General features: G+C 38.9%; 1 protein-coding gene across 13 annotated transcripts in view; it reads right to left on the bottom strand.

Moving 5' to 3' along the window:
- GTDC1 (glycosyltransferase like domain containing 1) overlaps positions 1–27162 on the bottom strand; it is a 523084-nt gene that overhangs the window by 102408 nt on the left and 393514 nt on the right. For all 13 annotated transcript variants that reach the window (XM_060410062.1, XM_060410058.1, XM_060410059.1 and 10 more), the window contains one exon: positions 13786–13895. In XM_060410062.1, the coding sequence (XP_060266045.1) occupies positions 13786–13895 (110 nt within the window). The remainder of the gene's footprint in view (positions 1–13785; positions 13896–27162) is intronic.

The following is a 27162-nucleotide window of genomic DNA, read 5'->3' as shown; positions in this document are numbered from 1 at the left end:
GATCTTGAGCCTTCTAAACTCCAAGGCAGTGTTCATTCCACTGTACCATGTATCTGTGATGGTTTCCATTTTTCAAATGTAACAATTTAGGGAAGGAGCGATACATCTGCAAAAACTCACTCTTTGGATCCAGACAGTCACTCCCTGTTGTGCTGCTTTCTGTCAGACACTCCTGTTCTGATAGCCATTGCAGGAAACTTAAATTCGTAAAATAGTCAGGCTCTCCACCAAAGTCCCTGATTGAGGCAAATTTTATTTTGACCATACCACACTCCAAATCATGACCATATATGACTATAGGAATTCAAAAAGATAAAACTCCAAAGCAACGTGTACCAAACATATTCCAAGATCTCCTATCTGTCAATCCAAGTCATAGGTACATTTGCAGCTTTCAAAATCAGCGTCTGTTTCTAATTTCTGTCAATGTCTTGCCTTTTCCCCATTCATTATTTAATTAACTCATCTATTTCCTTGTGTCTTCCTCTGGTGTAGATTTCTCATAAATTATAAGGACAGTTTATGAAAATTAAAGAATATTTTTCCTCAGTAATGTTTTCATAGCTATAACTTTTGAGAACAACTTCTTGAGAGATGTTTTGGGAGCTGTATTCTAGGACATATTTTCACGGTCTTCCCCCTGGTAGGATGGATAAATGATTTTGCCTTGAGTATTGCATGGGATTTTCTGATTTCCATATAAAAGATAGATATTCCACTTATAGAAGCTGCAGGCGTAGAGTTCAAGCAGTTTTAAAGTTTAGGCCTGATGGAATGGTATGTCTGGGGGTGATCAGGGGAAAAAGTGATTTTCAGTGGCTATGCTGAACAATGGGAGTGAGCTGTTACCAGTTACTTGTGTCTAGTAAGTCTAGTGTGTCTAGTAAGTCTAGTGAGTCTCCTGGGGTTTCCCAGGTGGTGCTAGTGGTAAGAATCCACCTGCCAATGCAGGAGATGTAAGAGATGCAAGTTCGATCCCTGGGTTGGGAAGATCTTCTGGTGAAGGGAATGGCCACCCACTCCAGTATTCTTTCCTGGAGAATCCCATTGACAGAGGAGCCTGGGGAGCTATACAGTCCATAGGATCGCACAGAGTTGGACACGACTGAAGCGATTTAGCTCACGCACACAATGAGCTCCTGAGCATTTGTGAGGGAAATGCAGCTGCACAGGTCACAAACCTTTCCTGAGAAAGGAAAAGAAAGCCTCTCAAGTACATTGAACAGGAACTTCACCTTTGTCTGGGGTATTGGTAGGAGGTGGGCAGGGGAGCTTGCCCCTCCAACTGGGAGTGTTGCTGACTCTGAAACCCAGGCAGCTGTTTCTGTCTAAGAAGTCATACTCTTCACTTGCAAAGTGTCTTCTGGTCAGTTATACCACCGCCCTTTAGGGCAGCCAAGTGGCAACTGACTGTTGTGCACAGTGAAATGTGCTCAGAAAATAATGGAATGATGAAGGGTGCTGGGAGCAACTTAGGAGGGAAGGAAAAGGGGGGACACAAGAGCAGAGGCACCACTGGATTTGGGATTTTGCAAACAGAGAAAGGATATGCATGTGTCTATGTGCTGAGGGGCAGAGGAATTTCAACAGTAAATAATACAAGGCATGGAAATGGATAAGTGCACAGATGTACTCAGGAGATTGGAATTCATGAGGGATTAGGTTGGGGTCAGAGTTCGAAGAACCTCATTTATTAACAGGAAATTTAAGTTCATCCCATAGCAAACCTATGAGACATGTCCTTATTCTTGTTATACTATTGTGATCCTCTTCCTGGATGGGCTGGGTTTAGAAAGAAGACCAATAACAGTAAGTGGATGAATCAAATACCAAAGTGTCCGGAGGCCAGAAGACCAATCTGAAGGTTTTGGAAGAATTAAGGTCCCAGAATATAAGGGCCTGCATGCGTGTGTGCTCTTTGGCCAAGTTTTGTCCACTCTTTGCGACCCTGTGGACTGTAGACTGCCAGGCTCCTCTGTCCATGGGGCTTCCCAGTCAAGAAACTAGAGTGGGGTGCCATTCTCTTCTCCAGAATATAAGGGCAAAAACTGGGAAAGAGGCAGTAGAAACAAGGATGGGGCATGAGAATTGCTTCCATGGGATGTTCTTTGATGTGAAATTACTGAGTCAGCCCAAGAGTATAGAAATGTATATGGCTCAGGAAACATAACTTGCATTTGGCTTCACCATACATACAGATATTTCCCCATTAGTTGACCAGTCTCTGTTAGGATATGCCTTTATTTTTATTGTTTTGCTTAATGTAACTGCTCTCTCATAAATTCTTTGTATTTATACTTATTTCATTAATAGAAAAATTAAAGTTTTTAATTCCCCAAATTTGATTTAGCACTTATTTCTTCAGCTTATCACTATCTCTGTTGTTTATTAGTTGTGTGAGTAAAAGGCCGAGCCTTATGCTTGGCACACAATAAGAGTTCAGTAAGTTATTGTACTTTTACTCTGTTAATGTTTGTGTAATCTTTTATCTGTAGCATATATTTAAAATATATAATTACTTACACAAATAATTTATTAGTTTTATTCCACAAACTTATTTGTTTTACTCAATTTCCTGTTTTCACTTAAAAATATTATAAAGTTGGGATAAGCATATTAAATTTTGTTATATAAGTGTGGTGGATATTAATTTATATGCAAGCTGGGTTTATTTCTGAATTCTTGATTTTTGTCCCTTTCTCTACCTTCTTGTTTTTGAATCTGTAAAGTACTCTTTGAAAAGTTACCACTTCATATGTGTTCTGAATCTGGTAAGATGTGTTTTCCTTCATTCTTCCTTTGTAAGTGATTTCTTTGATATTCTTTCTGCTTATTTCTTTATTTTGTAGGAATTTTAGAACTAGTCTGTGAGGATACATAAAGTGATATTTGGGCATCTTAATTGGAATCTTGTTAAATTTATAAATTATCTTAAGAGATACTGTCACTTCTATCTATTCTTTCCTGTCAAGAGCATATACACATGCAAGAGTGCTAAGTTGGTTCAGTTGTATCCGACTGTTTGTGATCCTGTGGATTGTAACTTTCTAGGATCCTCTGTCCATGGGATTCTCCAGGCAAGAATATGGGAGTGGGTTGCCATGCCCTCCTCCAGGGGATCTTCCCAACCCAGGGATTAAATCTCTGTCTCTCTTGTCTCTTGCACTGGCAGGCCAGGTCTTTACCACTAGCACCACCTGCAAAGCCCCAGGAGCATATATGTCTATATTTTAATCTTCCCTACTTTCCCATTATATTTTGTTGTCTTCTTCAGCAAAGGACTGGGACACAGTTTCAAATCAGATTCTTAATAACTGACTTCCCCAATCATATTCTTGGAGAATTAATGATATGCCTATTTCTAAGAATCGTACGAAGGTGGCTCTGTCTGCAGAAAATCTACCTCAGATCCATGTTATTTCAACACAAATAATGTCTCTCAGTTATAAACAGAGGGTGTTACTGCTTATTTTACTAGCTAGTCACTAGATTGTTATAAGGGTTATGGAATAATGTATTCAAAATTTATCTGAAAATGTTATAATACAAACAAGGACATGGTACCATAAAATGTGATTTTTAAAATGTTTTTGTTTCCTAGACATTAAGATTTTAGAGCCATGACATCTTCTCTTCTTGGTATTCACCATATGGTGCTAGACCACAGTAGGAACTCAGTTAATACTTCTATGTTCAGGGGAAGGAACAGTGACAAAATTTGTCTAAAAAAAAAAGAAAAAGGAATAGGTTTGGGGAAACATAGAGTCTAGAGAGAATGAGTTTATTTAATCTTACTGGCACATTTACTTCATCTCATATATAATCATATTACAATTCAACATTGATCAATATATTAATAGTTTTCCTTCTGCTGGGTCCCCCTGTAGCAAAATTTTATACCTTTATATTAATGTGATGTAAGTTATTTGTGTTTCTATTATTTCCCCCTTAGTGTAGCTGCTCTGCTGAAAATGAGATCGTAGCTGGGAGCTGAAAGAAAAGGGAGATGGGGGGAGGGGAGAATGTTACATAATTATCCGACATTTGACTCCAGAGCAAAGGATCAGGAATATGCCAAGATCACTGTAATAACCATTGTCATGCCAGATACTAACCAGAAGCTTTCCACATACTGTTCTTAACCTCAAATTAAAGGTGAACTAGAAGGAAGAACTCATGTCTGACAAAACTGGAGTTCAGGTTGTTACTTTTCTTGTAGTTTTTTCACCTCCCCACTGCCCATGGGAAAAGCTAAAACTCCTTCCACAAAGCTGGGAAAGAGGAATCCTGATGTAAGGCTTTGGCTGTTCATAGAGCAAAGTATTTGGTTTAGAATTATCATTTGTGAGAAATTATTAAATATACAGACACATTCCATTGATTTGATATCTTAAGTATTTGCTGCTGCTTCTCTTCTTCTTCTTCTTAAAACACACACACACACACACACACACACACACACACACACACACACCCCATCTCAAGGGCTAATAATGTGACCTTGTCATGAGAACTGGCCAAAGCTAAAATATTTACATTGTGAAGCTTCTAGGCTTTTTGGTTCATTTGTAACATGGAGTCTGATGGATGCTTTATGTGGCAGAATGACCTTTCAATTTTTGGATTAAAAATAATTAAAATAATGGCAAGAATGAACTTTTAAGGTTCAGCATCATTAATGTCCTCTTCAGACACAAAATGCATTAAAGACTCACTCCATATATAAACTCTGAAGAGAAGTTCATGAGTCTTATAATAAAAACTAGACAGTATTAAAAGTTTAGAAAGTACTCTACCCCAAATTATGTTAATATGCCTGAAATCCTCACTATAACTCACAGGAGGTGAGATAGGGTGGGTGGTTTTATTATCATAACTATTATTATAATTTCTCTTTTCCACCCATCTCCTCTTTTGTACTGTACAGATGGATTAACTGAGTTTAATCTAAAAAACTATAGGACCCAGTCTGAAACCTGACCTTCTGACTTGAATTCACAGAATCACAGTTTCTCAATTGTGGTACTACTGACATTTTAGGTTGAAGAACTCTTTCTGTGGGGACTGTCTTGTGCAGTTTAAGGGACTGTCCTGTGTCTTGGCCTCTACCCACTAGATGCCAGTAGCATCCTCCCCTCAACAGCTGTAAGAACCAAAAAACGTCTCTGCTGCTGCTGCTGCTAAGTCGCTTCAGTCGTGTCCGACTCTGTGAGACCCCATAGACGGAAGCCCACCAGGCTCCCCTGTCCCTGGGATTCTCCAGGCAAGAACACTGGAGTGGGTTGCTATTTCCTTCTCTCTGGCCATTGCATTTCCTTCTCAAAATGTCTCTGGGCATTGCTAAATATCCCCTAGGGGTGGAGGGCAAAACCACTCCTGACTGACACTATAAGCTTTTCAAAGTGCCATCACCATAAGTGATAATTAACTCCATTCCCACAAAGCCCAACTCGACTTTGTATGGACTGCTTAATGGGATACAGTCGATCGATGTGCCTGCAGATACTAGCTGGGCTGTCTCTAGCAAGAAGACTATGAGCAGTACTCTCGTATTTATTAAAAGTTATTCATTCAACAGGGAAGACTCACCCAGATATCGTACCAAAACAGATATCTTGGATAGGCTTGATTTTTCTCTATGATGCACCATAGCTCATGATGCATATTAAAGAGCCATGGGGTCAACAGTGCTTTGCATCAGCTATTTCTGCTTTCCCCCATTCTGGGCTCAAAGCAGGATTGCATTTCCTGGCTCCCTTAGTGTTGGGCAGTACCCTCAACAAGTTCTGGACAAAGATTTGAGTGGAACCCTTTGTCACATTTGGGCTTCCCTGGTGGCTCAGTGGTAAAGAACCCGCCTGTCAATGCAGAAGTCTTGGATTTGATTCCTGGGTCGGGAAGACACCCTGGAGAAGGAAATGGCAACCTACTCCAGTATTCTTGCCTGGGAAATTTCATGGACAAAGAAGCCTGGCAGGCTACAGTCCATGGGGTGGCACAGAGTCGGACACGACTTGGTGGCTGAGCACGTACACATGCAGTGTCACTTTTAGGCCAGAGGAGTAACTTGCTGATGAAAGAACCTCCCAGCTTTCTCTTCCACCCGGCATAGTAACAGGTAATGCTTGTGATGGTGAAGGCTTGGGTCTCTCTCTGTAAGTTTAGGTCCCTGAGTGACCATATGAGTAGAAGACTACTGCTCACCTGCAACAAATACATAGAATGAATAAAAACATAAGTGTTAAGTGTTTTAAGCCATTGAGATTTTTAAGGCTGTTAGTTTAGCATAATTTAGCTAATTCTGACTGATGTAAGAGCTGAAATATGAGAACAGATTGAAAAATAGATTTAGGTTAAATCAAGGTCATTTATATGAAAACAGAAAATATAATATAGAACCATTTAGAGCTTCCTTAAGTCTTAGGGTTCTCTATTTTCATTCACTAATTCTCTAATATTTGGAAATCATTTCAACAAAGATTCTTATATACCTGATATGGTATGTAAACATTATTCTATTACATTAGACTTATTCTTCATTCATTCAAATAGTATTTATTGAACAGTAAATATATGCCAAGTATTATCTGGAATATCTTTCCACTTCATATTGTTTTTGACACCTTTCTTGTGATGAAGACAGATGGCAGAAAGAAGAGGGAGTTCACTCTAATGTCTGAAGAGTGATATATTTAGGAAATGAATCTGAGGCTTTGTGGGGGTTCTTTGTTTGTTTTTAAACTTTCCATTTGCATAGAAATTATTAGAGAAAATGGAAATGATTTCATACGTGTAGCCAGGAATTTTCCACCATTTTCACCTTCTGCTTTCTCACTTATAAAATAGGGATAATTTTATGGTTTCCACTTAGAGGATAATGGCAGAAAGGTGGACTGACAAGGTTTGAATTGTGGATTGAAAACTGGATGGATGTGTGATTTCAGGTAAGTGACTTAATCTCCCTGTTTCTTACTTTTTTCAGCTGTAAAATGATACAACAGAGCTTAATTTACAGGGCTGTTGTGCATTTGAATCAGTTCTAATGAGGTGGATGAAACTGGAGCCTGTTATACAGAGTGAAGTAAGTCAGAAAGAAAAATACCAATACAGTATATTAACACATATACATGGAATTTAGAAAGATGGTAACGATGACCCTATATGTGAGACAGCAAAAGAGACACAGAGATAAAGAACAAACTTTTGGACTCTGTGGGAGAAGGCGAGGGTTGGGATGATTTGAGAGAATAGCACTGAAACAAATATATCACCATATGTGAAACAGATCACCAGTCCAGGTTCAATGCATGAGACAGGGCTCAGGGTCGGTGCGCTGGGATGACCCTGAGGGATGGGCAGGGAGTTGAGGGGGGCGGGGCGTACAGGATGGGGGACACATGTACACCCATGGCTGATTCATGTCAATGTATGGCAAAAACCACTACAATATTGTAAAGTAATGAGCCTCCAATTAAAATTAAATTAATTGAAAGGAAAAATAGAAGGCAATGCACAAGGGGCTTCAAACAGTACCTGGCATGTCCTAAGTGCTCTAGGAACTGATGAGTAAAGCACTGGAGTTGGACTACTTCTGCGATGCAAACATCACAAAAGATATTTTGCTTTATTCACCACTTCAACCTAAACATCTGGTTTAATACTTGGCATAAAACATACAAAGCAGGGACTTCCCTGGTGGTCCCGTGCTTAAGAATCTGCCTTCCAATGCAGGGGGTGCGGGTTCAATTCCTGGTCAGGGAACTAATATCCCACATGCCTTGGGACAACTAAGCCCAAACACCACACGCCGAGAAGTCGGCGTGCTGCAGCTACCGAACCCGCATGCTCTGGAGCCTGCGCTCCACAGCTAGAAAAACTCCCGAGCACCACAACCAGAGGAAGTCTGTGTGCTGCAACAAAGACCCAGCACAGCCAGAATGAAATAAAAAAAACAGAAGGACATTTACTGGACACATACAGGAGCAGGGATGAGGGGACTGACTCTCACATCCTACTCCTAACCTTGCAACCATCTACTACTGCCTGTCTCACACACTGTGCTCAGCGCTAAGCACTCGGAATAGTCACTGTCCTAGGTCGTGCTCCTCTTTTGTGAGATGAAAGGACGATACAAAAGAGCTATAAACTATGTGGCTATAAATGAACTAGAATCAATAATATTACGCTACCACACTTTTCAGAAAAATGGATGATAAAAACCTTGCAACAACATAATTTGAAAACAATCAACAGTATGAAAACTCTATAAAGTTGCTCTACTGTGGTTTTAATATTTTCAAAAGGAATTTAAAAGAGATTGCTGCATCAAAAAGGGCAGTAAACTCACTGGCGCTAATGCCATCGCTCAGAGAGATGTTACCTTTTCCTACAAGCTCTGTGGAGAGGAAGGAGAAAGAAGTTGAATAAAGAGTAATTAATGTACAAACTTTCAAGCAGAATAAGAATAAGTCCTGGAGATCAAAAGAATAGCATAGTGGGGACTTCCCTGGATGTCAGTGGTTAAGACTGTTTCCATTGTAGGCGGTGCAGCTTTGATCCTTGGTTGGAAACTAAGACCCCACATGCCCCATGGCCGAACAAACAAACAAACAACCAAACAAACAAACTCTATGCATGGTGATAATTATACAATTCTGTAAATATACCAAAATTCATTGAAATGTGCAAGTAAAGCAAGTGGAGTGTATGATATGTATATTATAATGTAATACAATTTTTTTAAAAATATAGCATAGTCATTATAGTCAACAATACTGTATTATATACTTTGAAATTGGTTGAAGACTAGATTTTACATATTCTTATCACAAAAAGGAAATAATTATGTGATGTGAGAGAGGCCTTAGCTAGAACTACACTGATGATCATGTTGTAAATGTATCAAATTATCACACTGTACACCTTAAATGTATACAATGTTATAAGTAAATCATACCTCAAGGAAAAAAAGAGTAATCAATGGCCCTGCTGTCATGTATTAAACTTGTCTTGGTTTTGCTTGTGAAAGACAAAATCTGACCCACAAATAGTATAATCAAAGTGATTTAAACTTTCAAAGACTCAGTTTTTCCATCTATCAAACGGGATAATAATACATACTCTGCTGGGATTATCATGAGTATTACATGAAATAACTCAGCAAAGGACCAAGCAAGTAGCAAATATCTGCTTCTATTCTGTCAACAGGAGCAAGGAACAGGGTAATAATAACGACTTTTGCAATTATTTACGCGGAAGCCACTTCCTCACAAATGTTAACAGTGTCCAGAGTTATTCTTCTGGCTGATACTTCATAGTTTCAACAGAGAAAGAGAGAGAGTGAGTGAGTGAGTGAGTGAAGTCGCTCAGTCGTGTCCGACTCTTTGTGACCCCATGGACTGTAGCCCACCAGAAGTTGGTGTTAAAGTATGGATTTTAGATATGCTAATAAGGCACCTGGAAGCAGGCAAAGAAATGTATACCTGCTTTTGTTGTTGTTGCTGTTTAGTCACTAAATCCTGTCTGACTCTTTGTGACCCCCATGGACGATAGCCTGTCAGGCTCCTCTATACCTGCTAGGTAACCCTTTGTGTGAAGTGCTAGATGGTGAGTTGGGGGAAAAAATGTTTAGAGAAACACTTGGGTCAGAAAACAAGAAAGTGGAAATGTAGCATAGCACAGTGGTTAAAAATACTACATAGTTATGTGGCCTCACTTAACGTCTCTGTACCTTGGTGTGCCTCTGTACCTTAGTGTAGTTTCCCCCACTAAGGAAAACGGAGATAGTAATGCTGAACAAGACTGCTAAGAGGTTAAAGATTTAACACTTATAAATGGCTTAGAACAATGCCTAAAATACACCAAGTGCTATATTAGTGCTTGTCAAGCCCGAACGGTGATACAAACAACAAAAGTTACACAAAGTGTCCCGTTAGGAAACCTTTGGAGTAAAGACTGGCAATGTGGCCGTCTAGGAGCACAACCTGGAAAGCCATCAGACTCATTCATCAAGCCAACAACCCGCGCTCTTCTCATGTGCAAGGTGAAGTGCTGCAGCCTGAAAGAGCTGATTCACGTTGGACATGACAGATGGGCCAGAGGCGAAGGCAGAAGGGAGTACCAGCTGCGACTGGGAACAACAGAAGTGTGTGCACAGGTAACAGGACTCTTCCTGTGGCCATCCACAGCATCCCATAGTGAGCCGCAGCATTTTAGGTATGTGTTGATTATACGGAAGTGTCTCCCCAAGGCAGGGCTCCCTGAGGTGCAGGCTGCATCCTGTTCACCGTAAAATCCCTCTTCCAAGGTGCTCAATATGTATGTGTTGAGGTCAGGCCAAAGTGAGCAAAAGATTGAGCCTGTAATTACTGAGCACTCAGTTCTCAGGCCCCTAATTGCTCCCCATCCCACTTTCAATCCCCACGATGCTGCTCTAAATTGCTAAACGGGTGGGAAGGGAGAGCTGTGATTCCAAAAACATGGCCCTTTGAGGAAAAACCTAGTCTTCTTTGTAGTGGTGGCTTAAAATTACCCAACAGTGAAGCTGGCTGAGATGCCCTCTGCTTAGTTGTATTCTCCAGCCACTTTCCTCAGTTCATCCACAAACACCTCAATACTGGCACAAATGAGACTGAAATCACCAGCTTTGCAAATAAGCTGATTTTTTTTTCTTCCTTCTTTCTCGACAGCCATCCATCTACCAAATTCTTTTCCGTGTTTTCCCTGAGAATCTCTCTCTCCTACAGCCCTCTCACTAATCTTTCTGCCTCCAACCACCACACTGATGCTGAAGCTGAAGCCCCAATACTTTGGCCACCTGTTGTAAAGAGCTGACTCATTGGAAAAGACCCTGATGCTGGGAAAGATTGAGGGCAGGAGAAGGGGATGACAGAGGATGAGATGGTTGGATGGTATCACCGACTCAATGGACATGATTTTGAGCAAACTCCAGGAAATAGTGGAAGACAGGGAAGTCTGGCGTGCTGCAGTCCCTAGGGTCACAAACAGTCGGACATGACTTAGCGACTGAACAGAAACAAACCACCTCACAGAATCCATGCTCGGATGACTCTGCAATCTTACTGTGATTCTGCCTACCTATCACTGCAACAGAAATGTTCCTAAATACAGGTTTCATCATATCTCTTTCCAGTTCAAGACTAAGGTTCCCTATTTTTTACCTTTACTTAACCTACTTTGCAGATCCCCCATACTTTGGCTCTACCCTGTCTATGTATTACTTACTTACTAACTTTTGTATGCAGACTCTTCTCTTCTACTTCGGGATCTCATAGCACTAATCCCTGAAATTGTTCTCTCATTTCAGTATAATATCTGTAATATTTGCTTCTCCATGCTTTTCCCATGTTGCTTCCCCTTTTGCAATCCTAATCCTAATCCTCCGGCTATTCAAGTGCTACCCCTTCAATTAACATGCTACTCTAAGCCACATGTGTCAGTACTCATGTATAATTATATTATCCTGTGTTTCCCTTCCTGTTTCCTCTGCTTACACAAAACTGTTCCTTCTTTAAGAAAACTATAAACTGCTTGAAGGCGGGAAGTTCACACTATTTTTACCTGTTTACCCAACAAACATTCACTGAGTTCCAGCCTTGTGTCAGGCACTGCACTAGGCTTTGAGGAACAGTGATGAATGAGATAGTCACAACCCTTGTCTATCCAGCACCTATGTTCTACTTAGTGTTTGTGTGTATGTGTGGCAGTGAGATAAGAAATTTCACACAATTATATTATTAGAAACTAAGGAAAGTATCGTAAGTTAAAGTATAGGGTGCCATGAAATGACGACCCTGTATGCAAGACAGGGAAAGAGACACAAATGTGTATAACGGACTTTTGGACTCAGAGGGAGAGGGAGAGGGTGGGATGATTTGGGAGAATGACATTCTAACATGTATACTATCATGTGAATTGAATCGCCAGTCTATGTCTGACGCAGGATGCAGCATGCTTGGGGCTGGTGCATGGGGATGACCCAGAGAGATGTTATGGGGAGGGAGGTGGGAGGGGGGTTCATGTTTGGGAATGCATGTAAGAATTAAAGATTTTAAAATTTAAAAAATAAAAAACTAAAAATAAATTAAAAAAAATAAAAAGCAGAGACATTACTTTGCCAATAAAGGTAAAAAAAAAAAAAAAGTATAGGGTGCCGTGAGACCATGATAAAGTTTCACACTGAAAGAAAATACACCTGAGCTGAGATCAAATGAATAACAAACAAATAGGCAAATGTCCCAGAGAAGGCAATGGCACCCCACTCCAGTACTTTTGCCTGGAAAATCCCATGGACGGAGGAGCCTGGTAGGCTGCAGTCCATGGGGTCGCTAAGAGTCGGACACGACTGAGAGACTTCACTTTCACTCTTCACTTTCATGCATTGGAGAAGGAAATGACAACCCACTCCAGTGTTCTTGCCTAGAGACTCCCAGGGATGGGGGAGCCTGGTAGGCTGCTGTCTACGGGGTTGCACGGAGTCGGATACGACTGAAGTGACTTAGCAGCAGCAGCAGCAGCAGGTAAATGTCCAGAGATTTAAAGAAGTTTGCAACCTTAGAGGAACTAAAAAGAGGCTGGTGTCCACAAGTGCAGGGGGCAGAGGCTGAGCCATATCAGATGAGGCTACTGAAGTACAAGCTGGGTGTACTTCTTCACATCACACCAGAATCACAAAGTACTGGCTAAGTGAGGGTAACGTGTTTACATGGTCCTTAAAGGAAATGGCAACCCACCCCAGTATTCTTGCCTGGAAAATCCCACGGATGGAGGAGCCTGGTAGGCTACATTCATCGGGTTGCAAAGAGTTGGACATGACTGAGTGACTAACACTTTCCTGAACTTTCCTTGTCTGCATACTTGGGGTTTGGGCTTCCCAGGTGGCTAAGGGGTAAAGAATCTGCCTGCCAATGCAGGAGATGCAGGTTCCATCCCTGAGTTGGGAAGATTCCCTGGAGAAGGAAATGGCAACTCACTCCAGTATTCTTACCTGGGAAATTCCATGTACGGAGGAACATGGCGGGGTATAGTCCATGGAGTGGCAAAGAGTCAGACAAGACTTAGCAACTGAGAACCCACTCATGCATACTTGGAGTTTACAAATAAAGTTGAATATCCAAAACTTAAAAAACAGGAACATTTAAGACCTTAGAATGGTGGTCAAGATTCCCATCTTCTGACACAGATATGCTCAGTGAGGATGCAGGGTGAAGGAAATGGTTCAGAAGAAGCTCCCTATGGCATTAGGGATGAGAAGACTTGCTGCTATCTGCTTCAGATTTCTGTTTGCTTTCTCAAGTTCAATTAAAAAAGCGTGGACCAATGACAACTATGATATGTATCTACTCTGCTTTACAAGTTTGATGCCAAAATGCTTTACACAGGCCACCTAACAGATGGTAATGTATTTTAGCCATTACCAGAGTAGGATTCAAACCAGTGACCCTGAGGTGAGAGGTTGTATATCCAATTAAAAATTCCCACTTTCCTTAACTGTTAAGATGCCTAAAGCAATATATTTTATTTACATCAAGATGCATTGTATAAACTATATTTGATAAAAGAGATGACTTCACATTCTCAACTTAAATCAAAGAATGCTTACTTAAGTATTTTTTTAATTGAATCACACTTTAATGCCATCGTATAATCTTTCGGTTAACAGTGTTCATCTTGATTATTCTAACAAAGGGAAACATGGAAATTAATACATAAGTTGTAGAGCTTATATCATCTATAAAAATACACACTAGAAAATACAAGAGATACCTGGGACATCTGTGAAGGTTTCTCCAAGGACAGATACGTGGAAATTGAGTCCTAAGTCCTTAAGATGCATCAATACCTTAAAAAAACTCTCTGGATCTTTATCATGCTCCCTGGAAGTAAAAACACAAAATATAACTTGTGATATCTTAGGGCATGTATTAGGAAAAGAGTTTTCACTTCTCATAGGCTCAATTCCTCTCCTGGTCTACTGTTAGGAGAGCCTCTGGCATCACAGTAGAGATCTTCCCCCACCCTTATACTGTAGCATTATTGTTGTGTGTGTTCATGAATTTAACTTTGCCAGGCTCCTCTGTCCATGGGATTATCCAGCCAAGAATACTGGAGTGGGTAGCCAACTTCTTCTCCAGGGGATCTACCCAATCCAGGGATTGAACCTGGGTCTCTTGCATTGCAGAGAGATTCTTTACCATCTGAACCACCAGGGAACCCCTAACTACCATGGATCGAAATTCAGTCCTATCAAAGTTTTAAAGCTCTGCAGCTTTTCATTAAGGAAAAAATTTATCATATTTTTCACATTTTGGGGTTAGAACATAGAAAGTCTTAGCTTTCTGGGTGGCTCACCAGTAAAGAATCTGTCTGGGATGCAGGAGACACCAAAGGTTCGATCCCTGGGTTGGGAAGATCCCTTGGAGGAGGGCATGGCAACCCATTCCAGTATTCTTGCCTTGGAGAATCCCATGGACAGAGGAGCCTGGCAGGCTACAGTCCACAGGGTCGCACAGAGTCGGACATAACTTAACTGACTGAGCAGGCATGTATAGAAAGTCTAGCGTATTTTCCTTTCTCCTAAAATGGTTAATTTTCCACTTAACACAGGTTTTTAACAAAAGAAAAGATCAGTCTTCAAACGACAATTCTCTACTGATCATGAGAATGTACCAAAGATGCTTTTCATTTCCGTGAGTCTGAATACCACCCTCTCACATTTACTGAGCTTCTTTGTGTCCACAAGGAACACACAATTTAGGGAGCGAGATTACAGACTCTCTCGCTAATCTCTCATTTTAAATAATTGAATGGAGAATTATAAATACATCAAAAGGGGGTAGGCCTGAGTCTAAGTCTGCTGAGTATTAACTTAGGAGTGGAGGTTAGTCAACACATAAAAGAATAGTAATAAAGATAATTCTTTCATTTAGTAGAAGCTTTGAAAAACATGGATTATTTTTGTTTGTTTAGCTTGTCAGTCTTCTTTGTAATGACAGAATGAGAGGCTAAAGGACACTAAAATTAAAAAAAAATTCACCAATTCAAAAAATCACACTAAAATGGAATGAGTTATTTTTTACATTCTAAGGTGTGAATATTTCAGTATTTCTTGCAGTTAATTACACTGTTTTAAATTATCTTATTTCAGACAGATGTGGACCAGATGTCTTCAAAATATTTGCTTTTTTATTTATAATTCAGAATTTAAACTTATTTTCTATATTACAGAGGAATAGTTATATATCAGCAATTGAATTTCTCATTTACCAACTAATTATGTAAAATAAATCTGTAAATTGATCAAACTGCTATATGAAATATGAAAATTACATCATTCAGGAAATCTCATGAAAAATGACATCTGCAACCCTAAATGTGTTAATTCACAATTCAGTCAATATTTTCAGTATCAAGAATTAAAACAAATGCATCTTCTGATTAACATTTTAAAATGGCATTTCTAATCTCCTGGAATTGTAAGATCTTATAGAATTAGAGTTCTGTAACAATTTATTTTAAGCTCTGTATCTCTCAGTTTGATTTGGTTCAAATAACAAAGAAAGCAGTGGTAAAATGTTCATTGCTTTTTAAGATGACAGGTATTACATGCATGTACTATTGGGACGTTTTGGGGGTAATTCTCATATATTCTACTGCAATGGGCAAGAACAAAGATTTTAAATATTTAAAGAATACCCCATATGCTATCTTCAACCACATCAATTAAATAGCTGCCACCTAATCTGTAACATAGGTTATTTTACTCTGGAAATACTTAGATGAAAAGAATGGAAACAATATAACATATTTTAAAGAGGGAGAAACACTACAGGGAAATTTAGCCACTCGATTCTCTAAATTTTTCATTCTGAGTTACAAAAATTTTCACTACGGTTCCATAAGAGAATATCTATTCTAAATATTTTCTTCTGCTTGTTTGTTTGTTGGTTTGTTTGTTTTGTATTAAAATAAAAGTAGATGCAGTTTGGGATTGGAAGGATGTTTGAGTAGAAGCTGTACTTCTTAAAAAATTCCAATGTGAATATTTTCAAAGAAGTAGGCTCCACGAACCTATATTTTCAGTGTTTCTATACAAGATAAATGCATGACAATCCTACTGTATTCTTAACATATTTTTTATAGGTGGACAAAAGCTTTCATATTCAATAGTCACTTTGCATAAGAACACAACAGAGATTTGTATAGATCCCCTCTCTTTCTGTTTAAACTGTAATATATGGATGAATGTAAGGTGAGATTTTTCTTCTGCATAATCATCCCTCAGAAAAAGAGGCATTTTATCTAAAATCCTTATAAAGTCTCTCATAATATCCGGCACTCTCTCACTTTATTTTTTACAAAGTACAGTTTAAGGAAGTTGCCTTAAACCTAAGACACCAATTGATGAGAATTTTCAATAGTTTTAGCAGTCATTCACTTGATGGGACCGGTAAAAACAGAAGTCAAGGAATTTAATACAGAGTTAGTAATTATTTTGGGAGATATGACTTAATAATTGAAAGTACTGTTGAAAACAAGTATTTCAAAGATCACTAAAAAAAAGTAACAGAGTAAGTGGTTACTAGAGACCATGAGTAGTAAGTGGGTTTTTAAGCTGGAGAAAAGATTTCCAGGGACGGCATCATACATCCTCACAATCTTGTACCCCAAAACTACTTAGACTAAGTTACAGATGACAGGTGGTAGAAGCATGCCAGCTGCCTGAAAAGCTGGTACCTTTCTGACATCAAGAATGCATGGTGGGGGGGAGCTGAACTAAAACTGCTTCATGAACTATAAGACTGAGAAAAGAGAAATACTTGTAAAAATACTCTATGCGTGATATGCGTTTTAAAGTATTATTTATGTCTAAATTAGTGCATTACATATTACAAGTAGACACTTGACTATTTCATCTATTTTTTTTTTTCAGTTTACATAGTCAATTCAGCTGAAAAGTTTTCTCAGTTTTCTCTAGACAAACGAGAAGTTGCCTACTATTTAGAGGATCATTAAAGACGTGAATGGATATTTAATAGCCATATAGCAAGGCCTGGATATATCAATGGTAGATCTCAATATATTCTGTCAAGAGAGGAACTCATTGCAGATATCCAATGAATTATCCATGGATCTTATCCTAGCAACCATGATATTAATGAACCCATTTAGTAGAATATGTGAATCTGTCTCAAATTCTTTTCTAAGAAATCTAATGTGAAATTCTCATACTTATGATTTTAGCATAAGGCATGAAATATAGGATGAGTGAGTGAGTGAGTGAGTGAAGTCGCTCAGTCGTGTCTGACTCTTTGCGACCCCATAGACTATAGCGTACCAGGCTCCTCTGTCCATGGGAGTTTCCAGGCAACAGTACTGGAGTGGACTGCCATTTCCTTCTCCAGGAGATCTTCCCAACCCAGGGCTCGAACCTATGTCTCCTGCATTGTAGACAGACGCTTTACCGTCTGAGCCACCAGGGGATGGAGGATTTAAAAATAATATTTTAAGGGCCCCTTTTTGTGAACAGCTGACAAGACTAAACACATTTTTATAATATAGTCAATTCTCTATAACCATATTTGTAGACTATGGATTCCTAAACACTCTTCTGCTCTTATCCACTGTTGGTAGTAATATAAAGTACAACAATATTTTAGAGGGCAATTTGGTAATGTACATAATAAGCCTTGAATTATACATAACTCTTGCTATAGTAATTCCAATTCTAATTCCAATTAGAAAATTTACTCTCTGAAATAAGGAGGTGCATAGAAATTCAGTCAAGGTAAGTTTTTAATAGCATTGTTTATAATGGCAATGATTTGTAAACAACCTAATGGGATGATAAATATATTTTGACACATACATAAGAAGGCTGTATATTGTCACCCTGCTTATTTAACTTCTATGCAGAGTACATCATGAGGAACGCTGGGCTGGAAGAAGCACAAGCTGGAATCAAGATTGCCGGGAGAAATATCAATAACCTCAGATATGCGGATGATACCACCCTTATGGCAGAAAGTGAAGAAGAACTAAAGAGCCTCTTGATGAAAGTGAAAGAGGAGAGTGAAAAAGTTGGCTTAAAGCTCAACATTCAGAAAACAAAGATCATGGCATCCGGTCCCATCACTTCATGGCAAATAGATGGGGAAACAGTGGAAACAGTGTCACACTTTGTTTTTTGGGGCTCCAAAATTACTGCAGATGGTGATTGCAGCCATGAAATTAAAAGACGCTTACTCCTTGGAAGAAAAGTTATGACCAACCTAGATAGCATATTGAAAAGCAGAGACATTACTTTGCCAACAAAGGTCCATCTAGTCAAGGCTATGGTTTTTCCAGAGGTCATGTATGGATGCGAGAGTTGGACTGTGAAGAAAGCTGAGTGCCAAAGAATTGCTGCTTTTGAATTGTGGTGTTGGAGAAGACTCTTGAGAGTCCCTTGGGCTGCAAGGAGATCCAACCAGTCCATTCTAAAGGAGATCAGCCCTGGGTGTTCTTTGGAAGGAATGATACTAAAGCTGAAACTCCAGTACTTTGGCGACCTCACGTGAAGAGCTGACTCATTGAAAAAGACTCTGATGCTGGGAGGGATTGGGGGCAAGAGGAAAAGGGGACGACAGAGGATGAGATGGCTAGATGGCATCATCGACTGGATGGACGTGAGTCTGAGTGAACTCCGGGAGTTGGTGATGGACAGGGAGGCCTGGCGTGCTGCAATTCATGGGGTCGCAAAGAGTCAGACACGACTGAACGACTGAAACGAACTGAACTGATATGATACAATGCAGCTATGAAAAATAATTTTGCAGAAGTATATTTTTTGACATGGAAAATACTGTTAAGTAAAAGGGAAGTGATAGAGTACCAGGTAAACTATACTGAAATATATATGTTTATGTGCAGGGGATATATTATAAATGTCTTTTTTTTTACTTGTTTTGTATCATTCTTTTAGTAAATCTTTTTTATATAAATCATTTTCAAGCTTTAAGGAATCACCTCTCTCTAAGATTCTGCCATACAATTGTATTCATAAAGGTTTTTGCCTAACTCTGTAGCATTTTCAGTATTTATAGTGGCACATTTATTCATTGCCTGTGACACTTCCATATTTGACAGCTGCCCATCAAGCTAACTTGATTCATCATAAAACATTCTAGAAGATGAGTCAGAGTCCAAGTCTCCCAACAATTCCCACATTCTTGACTAGGTAAGAACGAAACAGTCTGGCTGGGAACGCATTTCTCCACAGCCCAACTATGGCAGAAGAGACCAGCACAGAATATTTCAGGCTTACTGGAAGCAGCAGATATAGCAAGAACAGCTTTTATTCCCAAATATTATTCAGAACATTTGAAAAGCATAAACTGTTTCCATGTGTTTTTTCTTCCTATATCTGTTCTCTCTCTGTCGCCTTTCCCATTTAGTTTTTTTAGAGCTAAATTTCTTCTTATTCTTAACATTCATTCAGTAAATATTTATTGAGGATTGCTAAGTTCTCCATACTTGTCACTTATACTCAACTGTTACCCTTTCCTGTTTTCCCACATAACATTATACTTATCGAATGCAATCACTTTGATCTAGTTCCTTGCCTTGCCTGGGCAGAAACCTGGCTCTTTTCAGGTGCTGTAGCTTTCCCATATCACTCTGGATTGAGAGGTCCATGAGGAAAAGATAAATGATGCCGGCTTTGTTTACTGCTAAGTACCTAGCGCCTTGCTAGTGGAAGACATTCCTTGTATGCATCAATATTCAGTTCTCTTCTTCTGGGCATACAGAAGACTCCATGTTCATCCCCTTGAAGTAGGAGAGGCTACAGGACTAGATTTGACCAATGGATTGCCAGCTAAGTGATGTGCGTCACTTCCAGGTAGAAATTTCTAAGAGCAGTTCTGGACAGCACTTTCTCTGTTGTAGTGATCCTTGAAGAGGTCTTATATCAAGATGGTTAGGATAAAAGACTGAAGTGATCTGGACTGCTACATGGAGAAGACATGCCCAATAAAGCCACCTAAATAAACAGCAGACTTCTAGTTAGTGGGAGAATTAAACTTCTGTTGTGTTTAAGCAAATGAGAGTAAGGGGTCTTTATTACTTCAGTATACGGTGGCCTATGCTGACTAATACATTATCTGTTGCATACAATTAACTGCTTTAAAAATATCTGTCAAATGAATAAAGGTGTAGGAAAAATGATTTACATTTACAGAGCTCCTGCTATGTTCAACGTCCTACACTAGGCACCTGATCATAACCTTAAAGCCTCTCAACTAAGTGGTCATACAAATATAACTATTCCTTCAATCACGATCACACAGAAGAAATTGCATCTGCATTTGAAATCATGTCAACTTACTCTAAAGTCATATTCTTTCTTCTGTACAGTTTTTGACTTCTTCCTTTCTTTCTTCCTACATATAATGAGAAGGAAAAGAGAGCTGGTACCTTCAGTCCGTGGCATTGTTTCCAGATCATCAAGCAGTGAACAATTCTGAGATTGCTACTTGAAGTTAAAACCCACTGGATAAGATGTGGCAATAAGAAAACGGGGAAGTAACATGGGATTATATGATTTCTCCAACATCATGGTTTCAAATTTCTTCATCTTTTCTTATATCCTCCATCTTTGCTTCTTTGTTGTGAAGTACCATGTTGCTTTCAAATTCAGTCATGTGTTCCTCATTCCAAACCATAAGGCTTCTGTCTGCCACTCTCTGCTATTGTTGTGACCACTTACCTCTCTATTATCCTTCTATTATGCCTCTATATGTCTGCCAACAATGATCAGTTTTGGCTTCCTGCCACAGGTGCTGCTTCTGCTTTTAAAATGGTGCTTTGCATAGAATTCAGCAGATAGTCTAATGCGGCACCAACTTCTCAGCCTCTCCCTCCCTCTGCTATCTACCAGTGCCTTCCTTTCTCTAACTCCACCAGCCCTTTCCACCATCATTTAGTTACAGGTGACTAGAGCCAAGAATATTCACTATGGCTTTCCCTGAATGTTATTCACACTGCATTCTGCCCTTTACTTTCAGAGGAAGAATGAAGTATACATTTCAGAGAAAAGTGGCTCTGCCACTCACCAGAGATATGCCTATTTATTTGTATGTTGTATAAACTCACATAGCCTCAGTTTTCTCATCTTTAGACAGGGGTAAAAATAATATCTACATTTACAACAATGTTAGGGATGAAGTGCCTGGTACTTTGCAGGTACACAATAAACTCTCATTCTCTTCATCTTTGGTATTTGTGGCATTTTAATATTTTAGAAATGTTAACCAGTTTAGTCCATCTCCCTGCTACCCCAACATACTCAAGAAAATAAGATGGTTTATGTTCATTACTTTGAGGAAGGTATGACCCAGAGGAAAAGTCTCCTAACCCCCACAAAAAAGGGAGAGTCATCTTGGCTGGTCACGGGAGTAAAAGCATTTGCAGAAATGGTAAGGGCTTCAGTAAGGTACAAGTATATAAGCAAAATGCCATGTGAATGGAGCACACACCCTCCTGCACCAGGTCAGTGTTCCACCTCTAGACAAGAAAAATGGAGGACTGATGGGGCAGACTGGAGAAGAGAAGTGTGAGAGTCCTCGAGCCATGCACTACACTTCCTGGGTGAGGCAGAAGCATGACTCCAGACAGTGAATGTCTGAGGGTGTGCACACAGTACTGGGGACATTTGTGAGAGAATCCTGAGCTACACAGGCATCAACTTGGAGCCGGGATTTCCTTGAATGTCATAGAAAAATCACAGAGCTACGGACAGACTGATGGAAGCAAGGGATCCCTCAGCAGTGGCCTGAGAGGAATAAGGACCAGGAAAATGGAAGATAAGAGAGTCTTGAATGGCTTGAGCTTTCCATCACCATATCGAAATGGCCATTGTACAGAAATTAAGTCACAGAGAAACAGAATTCTAATTTATGCATATCAGGGTTTCAAGCCATCTGCACATTCATATTCTCATCTTTCCTTTCATGAGCAGAGGCAGAGAGGTCTGCCTTTCCACATTCTGAGTCTGTTAGAGCTCTAGATGTTCTAGCTTGTATCTTCTTGAGAAATCTGCATTCTCATGGTCAGTTTCCTTCCTAAAACGTGTGGTCCTATTCCTTCCTCCACAATTTCTTCATGTGGATCTTGGGCATTTTTGAGTTATCCTTTCAACCTGACACCATTTATCAACAACAACTGTTCCAATAATATACTCCTTTAGGTGACCTTTCACAGGTCCTTTCATCTTAGAATCCGAGCTATATCCTCCTTTCCTACCTCCTGGGTCTTTCCCACATCTTCATTCCCATTCTTTCATTCTCTTAGATGAAAATGCTCTCCAACAATACTAATACCCACCTGTGTCCTCCTTCATTCTCATTTCATATTTCCTCCTACATTTGATACCACTGACTTTCTCAGAAGCAACCCTTACTTGGTTTCCAAATAGTGTATTTAGACTACAACCTAATGACCTCCTCAATGAAATCTTCCCACTCATTCCATCCAGCAGGCCACCCAGTGAAAACCAAATTCAAGGAATCATTTTTCCCAGTAGGTCTCTCAACATGATTCCCTTTTAAACTTCCCTCTGCTGAAAGTTCAGACCCCCCAGGTTTCTGTTGAACAACGATTCCCACTCTTCCTGGATACTGTAGACAGTAATTTCATTCAGCTGTCTAACTTGTCAATGACCTCTCTTTTTCTAGTTTTTGCCAGAAAGCTCACAGAAACCCATGACTCAAATAACTGGTCTGCCATGAAGTGTCTTAATTAAGATAAACTGGGTCTTTCCCACTCTTGGGATGTTACTTAGCAGCTACTGTTACACACACTTTTAAACCACCACAATGTATGTAATTACTTTCTCTCAGACCTGGGAGTTTCTATGGAACTAAGCCCTTTCCCCAACTCATTACTAAGTCCTTCTGTTTCCTTCCATAACAACGTTTTTCCTTGTCAACTGTGGTGACCTGAGCTGTAATTTGAGACTGAGTAATCGTTTAGATTTTCTTTTGGACTGTAACATTTCCCTCAAGAGATACGTAGAAAACACATTCAGTTCTCAGAGTGTGCGTGTGTGTCTGACTCTTTACAACCCTGTGGACTGTAGCCTGCCAGGCTCCTCCGTCCATGGGATTTCCAAGGTAAGAATACTGGCGTAGGTTGCCATTTCCTCCTCCAGGGGATCTTCCCGAACCAAGGACTGAACCTGTGACTCATGTTTCGTCTGCATCACAGGTGAATTCTTTACCACTGAGTCACTGAGGAAGCGCACATTCAATCGCTTACTGGTTATTCTGAGAACTACTCCTGTAGAGAGAACTTTCTCTCGGGAGAAGACTAGGAAATTCTTTGACATTATCGAGAATTGTTGTGTTTCTACTTCTCATAAAGGAAGATGCATAATTTTTGTTTCCTGCTTTATCCTGACTTCCAGGAAGCTTACAGTTAAGTTTTCACATTCAATCTCAGCATCGGTCAAATGGAAATAACAGTACCAAAAAATATAATAGAGATTTTGAAACTCACTGGATGAGCTCAATAATAGGATATTGCAGAGAACAGAATCAGTGTTCTTGAGGTAAACAGAATTTACCCAATGCGAACAACAGAGAAAATGGACAAAAAGAAAAAATAAGAAAGAACTGAACCTCAGGGAGTTGTAGGACAGGAACAATTTCTTACACCTGTATGTGAATCTATAATTATTTCAGTATGAATTTAAATGATAAAAATGCATGTCCATTGCATTAAAAATAATTCTGAAATATATGATGTATGCACTGAAAGCCCCTATTTTCTGACTCTCCTGATTCTACTCCTCAAATGTAAGCACTATTAATAACTGGTGAGTAGGCTTCCTGACCAATTTCTATGCATATGCACAAATATATATTTGTGTGAGTACATTTTTATTCGTTTTAGTTTATAAACATGAGATTACTATCATTCTGTACTTTCCATTTTCACTAAATGCATCACATATATCTACATACATCAGTGCATATAGATACCTAATTTAATAATGTTTATCTAATATTTCACAGTTTAAATTCTCCTACCAATGGACATTTACGTTAGTTCTAATTCAATGATATTTCAAACCATACATCTAGTTCTTTTTATAACATTCAAATTTCTCTTTTGTGGAATCCTATTTGTTCTTGTTTTTCCTACTACCCTGCAAATGTAGCCATCTCAAATCTCTAACGATGATCTCTTTCCCCTTTCCTACAATGTTTGCCTACCTTATGGAACCATAGTACTTTCAAAGTTTCTCCTACTCACTCTACTATGTTGTAAGTTCCCTGAGGGCAGAGCTCACCCTCTGTTTATCCTGTATTCCTCCTGTGCAGAATTAGGCCTGGCATATAGTTTAAAAAGTTATTATTCTGAGTTGACTCTAAATCTAGTTCACCTCTCATGAATCTAATATTTTTATTGCCACCAACTACAAATTACCTTTTTAATTACTTATATAATGAGGTGACTACACAAGAGTTTTCACTTGGCTCTTCCAAAGACAACTCATCTCTAATACTTAAAAACTAAACTGCTGCCTTGTCAAATACAGCATTAACGACTGAGCTCCTCTCCTGTACTGACACATCTTCCTCCGCCCAATGTTCTAGGACTCAAGCATGATTCATTTCTGAACACAAAGGAGCTGCTTCCCAGTAGTCCTGATAAGCAACCCATAACCAATCTTGCCATTCTTCCCATACAGATAATTTAAGATTTGCTTGATGATCCATTTTTATAGTACAACGTTATCACCTCATACTTGACAATACCAGTGACTTTCAGAATTTCCCTCTGCCAACTCAGCCTCCAGAATTATTCTTACATTATCTTCTTCTATATGACTTTCCCTTTATATCTCTTTTCTGAAGTGTGTCCTAAAAACCATTACATTGAAATTAAGCCCCTCTATCCAACATTCAAATATTTCAATCAACTGAGTCCCTCAAATGAATGTTGATACTCATACTCATTCCCATCCTCTTCTCTTGTTTGCTGTTTCCCACCCACAGCTCCTGTGACTATAATCCCGAGTTGGGAACACATCTCTGCTCCTCTCTGCCACTCCTTGCCCGCCGTCTCCTTTACTGACTTTGGCTTTACTGCTACTGGTAGTCATTCATCCCTGTGAAATCCTATCTCCCTCCGAATCATGTAAGAACATTCATAAACAACTGACAATTTCATGAATGTGTTCGTTTACATTATCTCATATTTAATTGTATGCTGTCCTCTTATAATTAGTCTGAAATCTCAACCACAACAGTGAAATCCTTTGACTTTAGAAGTTGGTGGAGTGAGTGAATGATAGCTTCGTCATGGCTGAATAAAGACAGTTACATTTTTAAAATTACAATAGGATAGGTCTATGAAGTGACATGAAGGATCATGTTTTTTTTTTTTTTTTAATGGAGGATTAAACATGGCCTGGATTATTAGATGCCTTTCATCCAAATGAATCTCAATTCTTAATAACAGGTTTTCATATTCCACTGTGGACATTTTGTCACATCTAGAAATGACAAGGTCTTCAATCATCTGGCAAAAAATCTTAATTTGAAGAGAAAAATCTACTCCAAAACTTCCTTCTGATTTAAAAAATGTTAAAGTAGAAATGGGTAGAGTGACTCATAAAAAATTTCTCCAATGGGAAGAAAAATGCTAAAATTCTGTTCATTTTATATATTTTGTCTTATTTCTAGACTCAAATGAGACTGCTGTGTTTTTTTGGCTGACACAGAGATCTCCTAGAAGAGACATCTCCCTTACTCAGCAGCAACTGTGAAGCATACCAGATTGTCATGGCAATGACTGCGGAAAGGGAGGAACACAATATGGGATGTCTGTTCTATAAAGACCTGCTCAAAATGACGTGTTCTTGTTGCTGCATATGTTGCATTTTTTTATCTCATAAACAGTATTAATTATGTATCTCCTCTCCTCTCCTACAATCTCATAAATGAAATAAATCTATATTATTCTACTTAGTCCCATAGCATAAAAGAAAAAAGTTCAGCCCCAAATTTCACTACCCAGTCTTTTGTTGCTTATTATTTAAAGGTATTAAGAACTACTCATATTAGGTGCCAAAGTAGACTAGTAATTTATATGGAAAAGAAAAAAAGACTCTGAATACGGTAACAGCATCACATGCTCAAAATTAACTATACTGATCAAGAAATGACTCTCCAGAATGAGAAGCCTCAAGAACCAAGTAGAATTAAGTAGACTTAATTAGTTAAGTCTACTGATTGCTGGTAGGTATCAGAACAATTTATTTCTGGTCAAGAATGGATAACCAAGTCAAGCATGTTAGTGTATTTGGTGAGAGAACTTTCTGATGGTCTGCTTTAGTGGTGCATGTAGAGCTGAAAGAAGAAAAAAAGATGCTTATTGGAAGCTAATAATAATCTATCTATGACTGTATTACTAATTGTGTTTTATCAGAATAAGTGAAGTAAAATAGTTTACATAGGTGATACAACCTAGTGAAATAGTTAAAAAATCTTAGTTCTGATATTTAGTAGCTGTAATCCAGGACAAATTACCAAACCCATATGAGATTTAATTTTTTCATCTGTAACAATCTGGCTAATAACACTCAGTTCAAAGAGCTGTTGAGAGGATTAACTTAGATGATGTATACAGAACGATTTTCAGTGCCTGGGAAACAGAGAATACACAATAAGTGATGGCTGCTATTATAACTACTGTTATAATAATTATAATCACCTTTGTTTTAGTCTTCATTTATAGAACTGGGAATTTAAGAATAGTCTAGTGAGTTTGATAGCCACTATAATTGGACAAAACATAAAGTTTGTGATACTTTACCATCAGTTATTTCTAGTACAAGTGGAATGTGTCATTGTCGAACTTTTCAAGTTTACCTTGATAATTACACACAAAGGCATCTAAAGTGTCAAATACGTTACATATGCACATAATAACATAAGCACTCAATAAATGGCACTTATCATCTACAACACAGAGTTATTAATACAAATATGATTAAAAGTAAAGTTTGTGTATAAAGGCACATATGTCCTTAACTGAATTTGTCTTCTCAGGACAGTATCCTTAATTCTGTCAAATGACACCATTAATCTTGTC

Source organism: Ovis aries, chromosome 2 (genome assembly GCF_016772045.2).
Source record: "Ovis aries strain OAR_USU_Benz2616 breed Rambouillet chromosome 2, ARS-UI_Ramb_v3.0, whole genome shotgun sequence".
Classification (NCBI taxonomy): Eukaryota; Metazoa; Chordata; class Mammalia; order Artiodactyla; family Bovidae; genus Ovis; species Ovis aries.
This window is presented reverse-complemented; position numbering and strand designations above follow the sequence as displayed.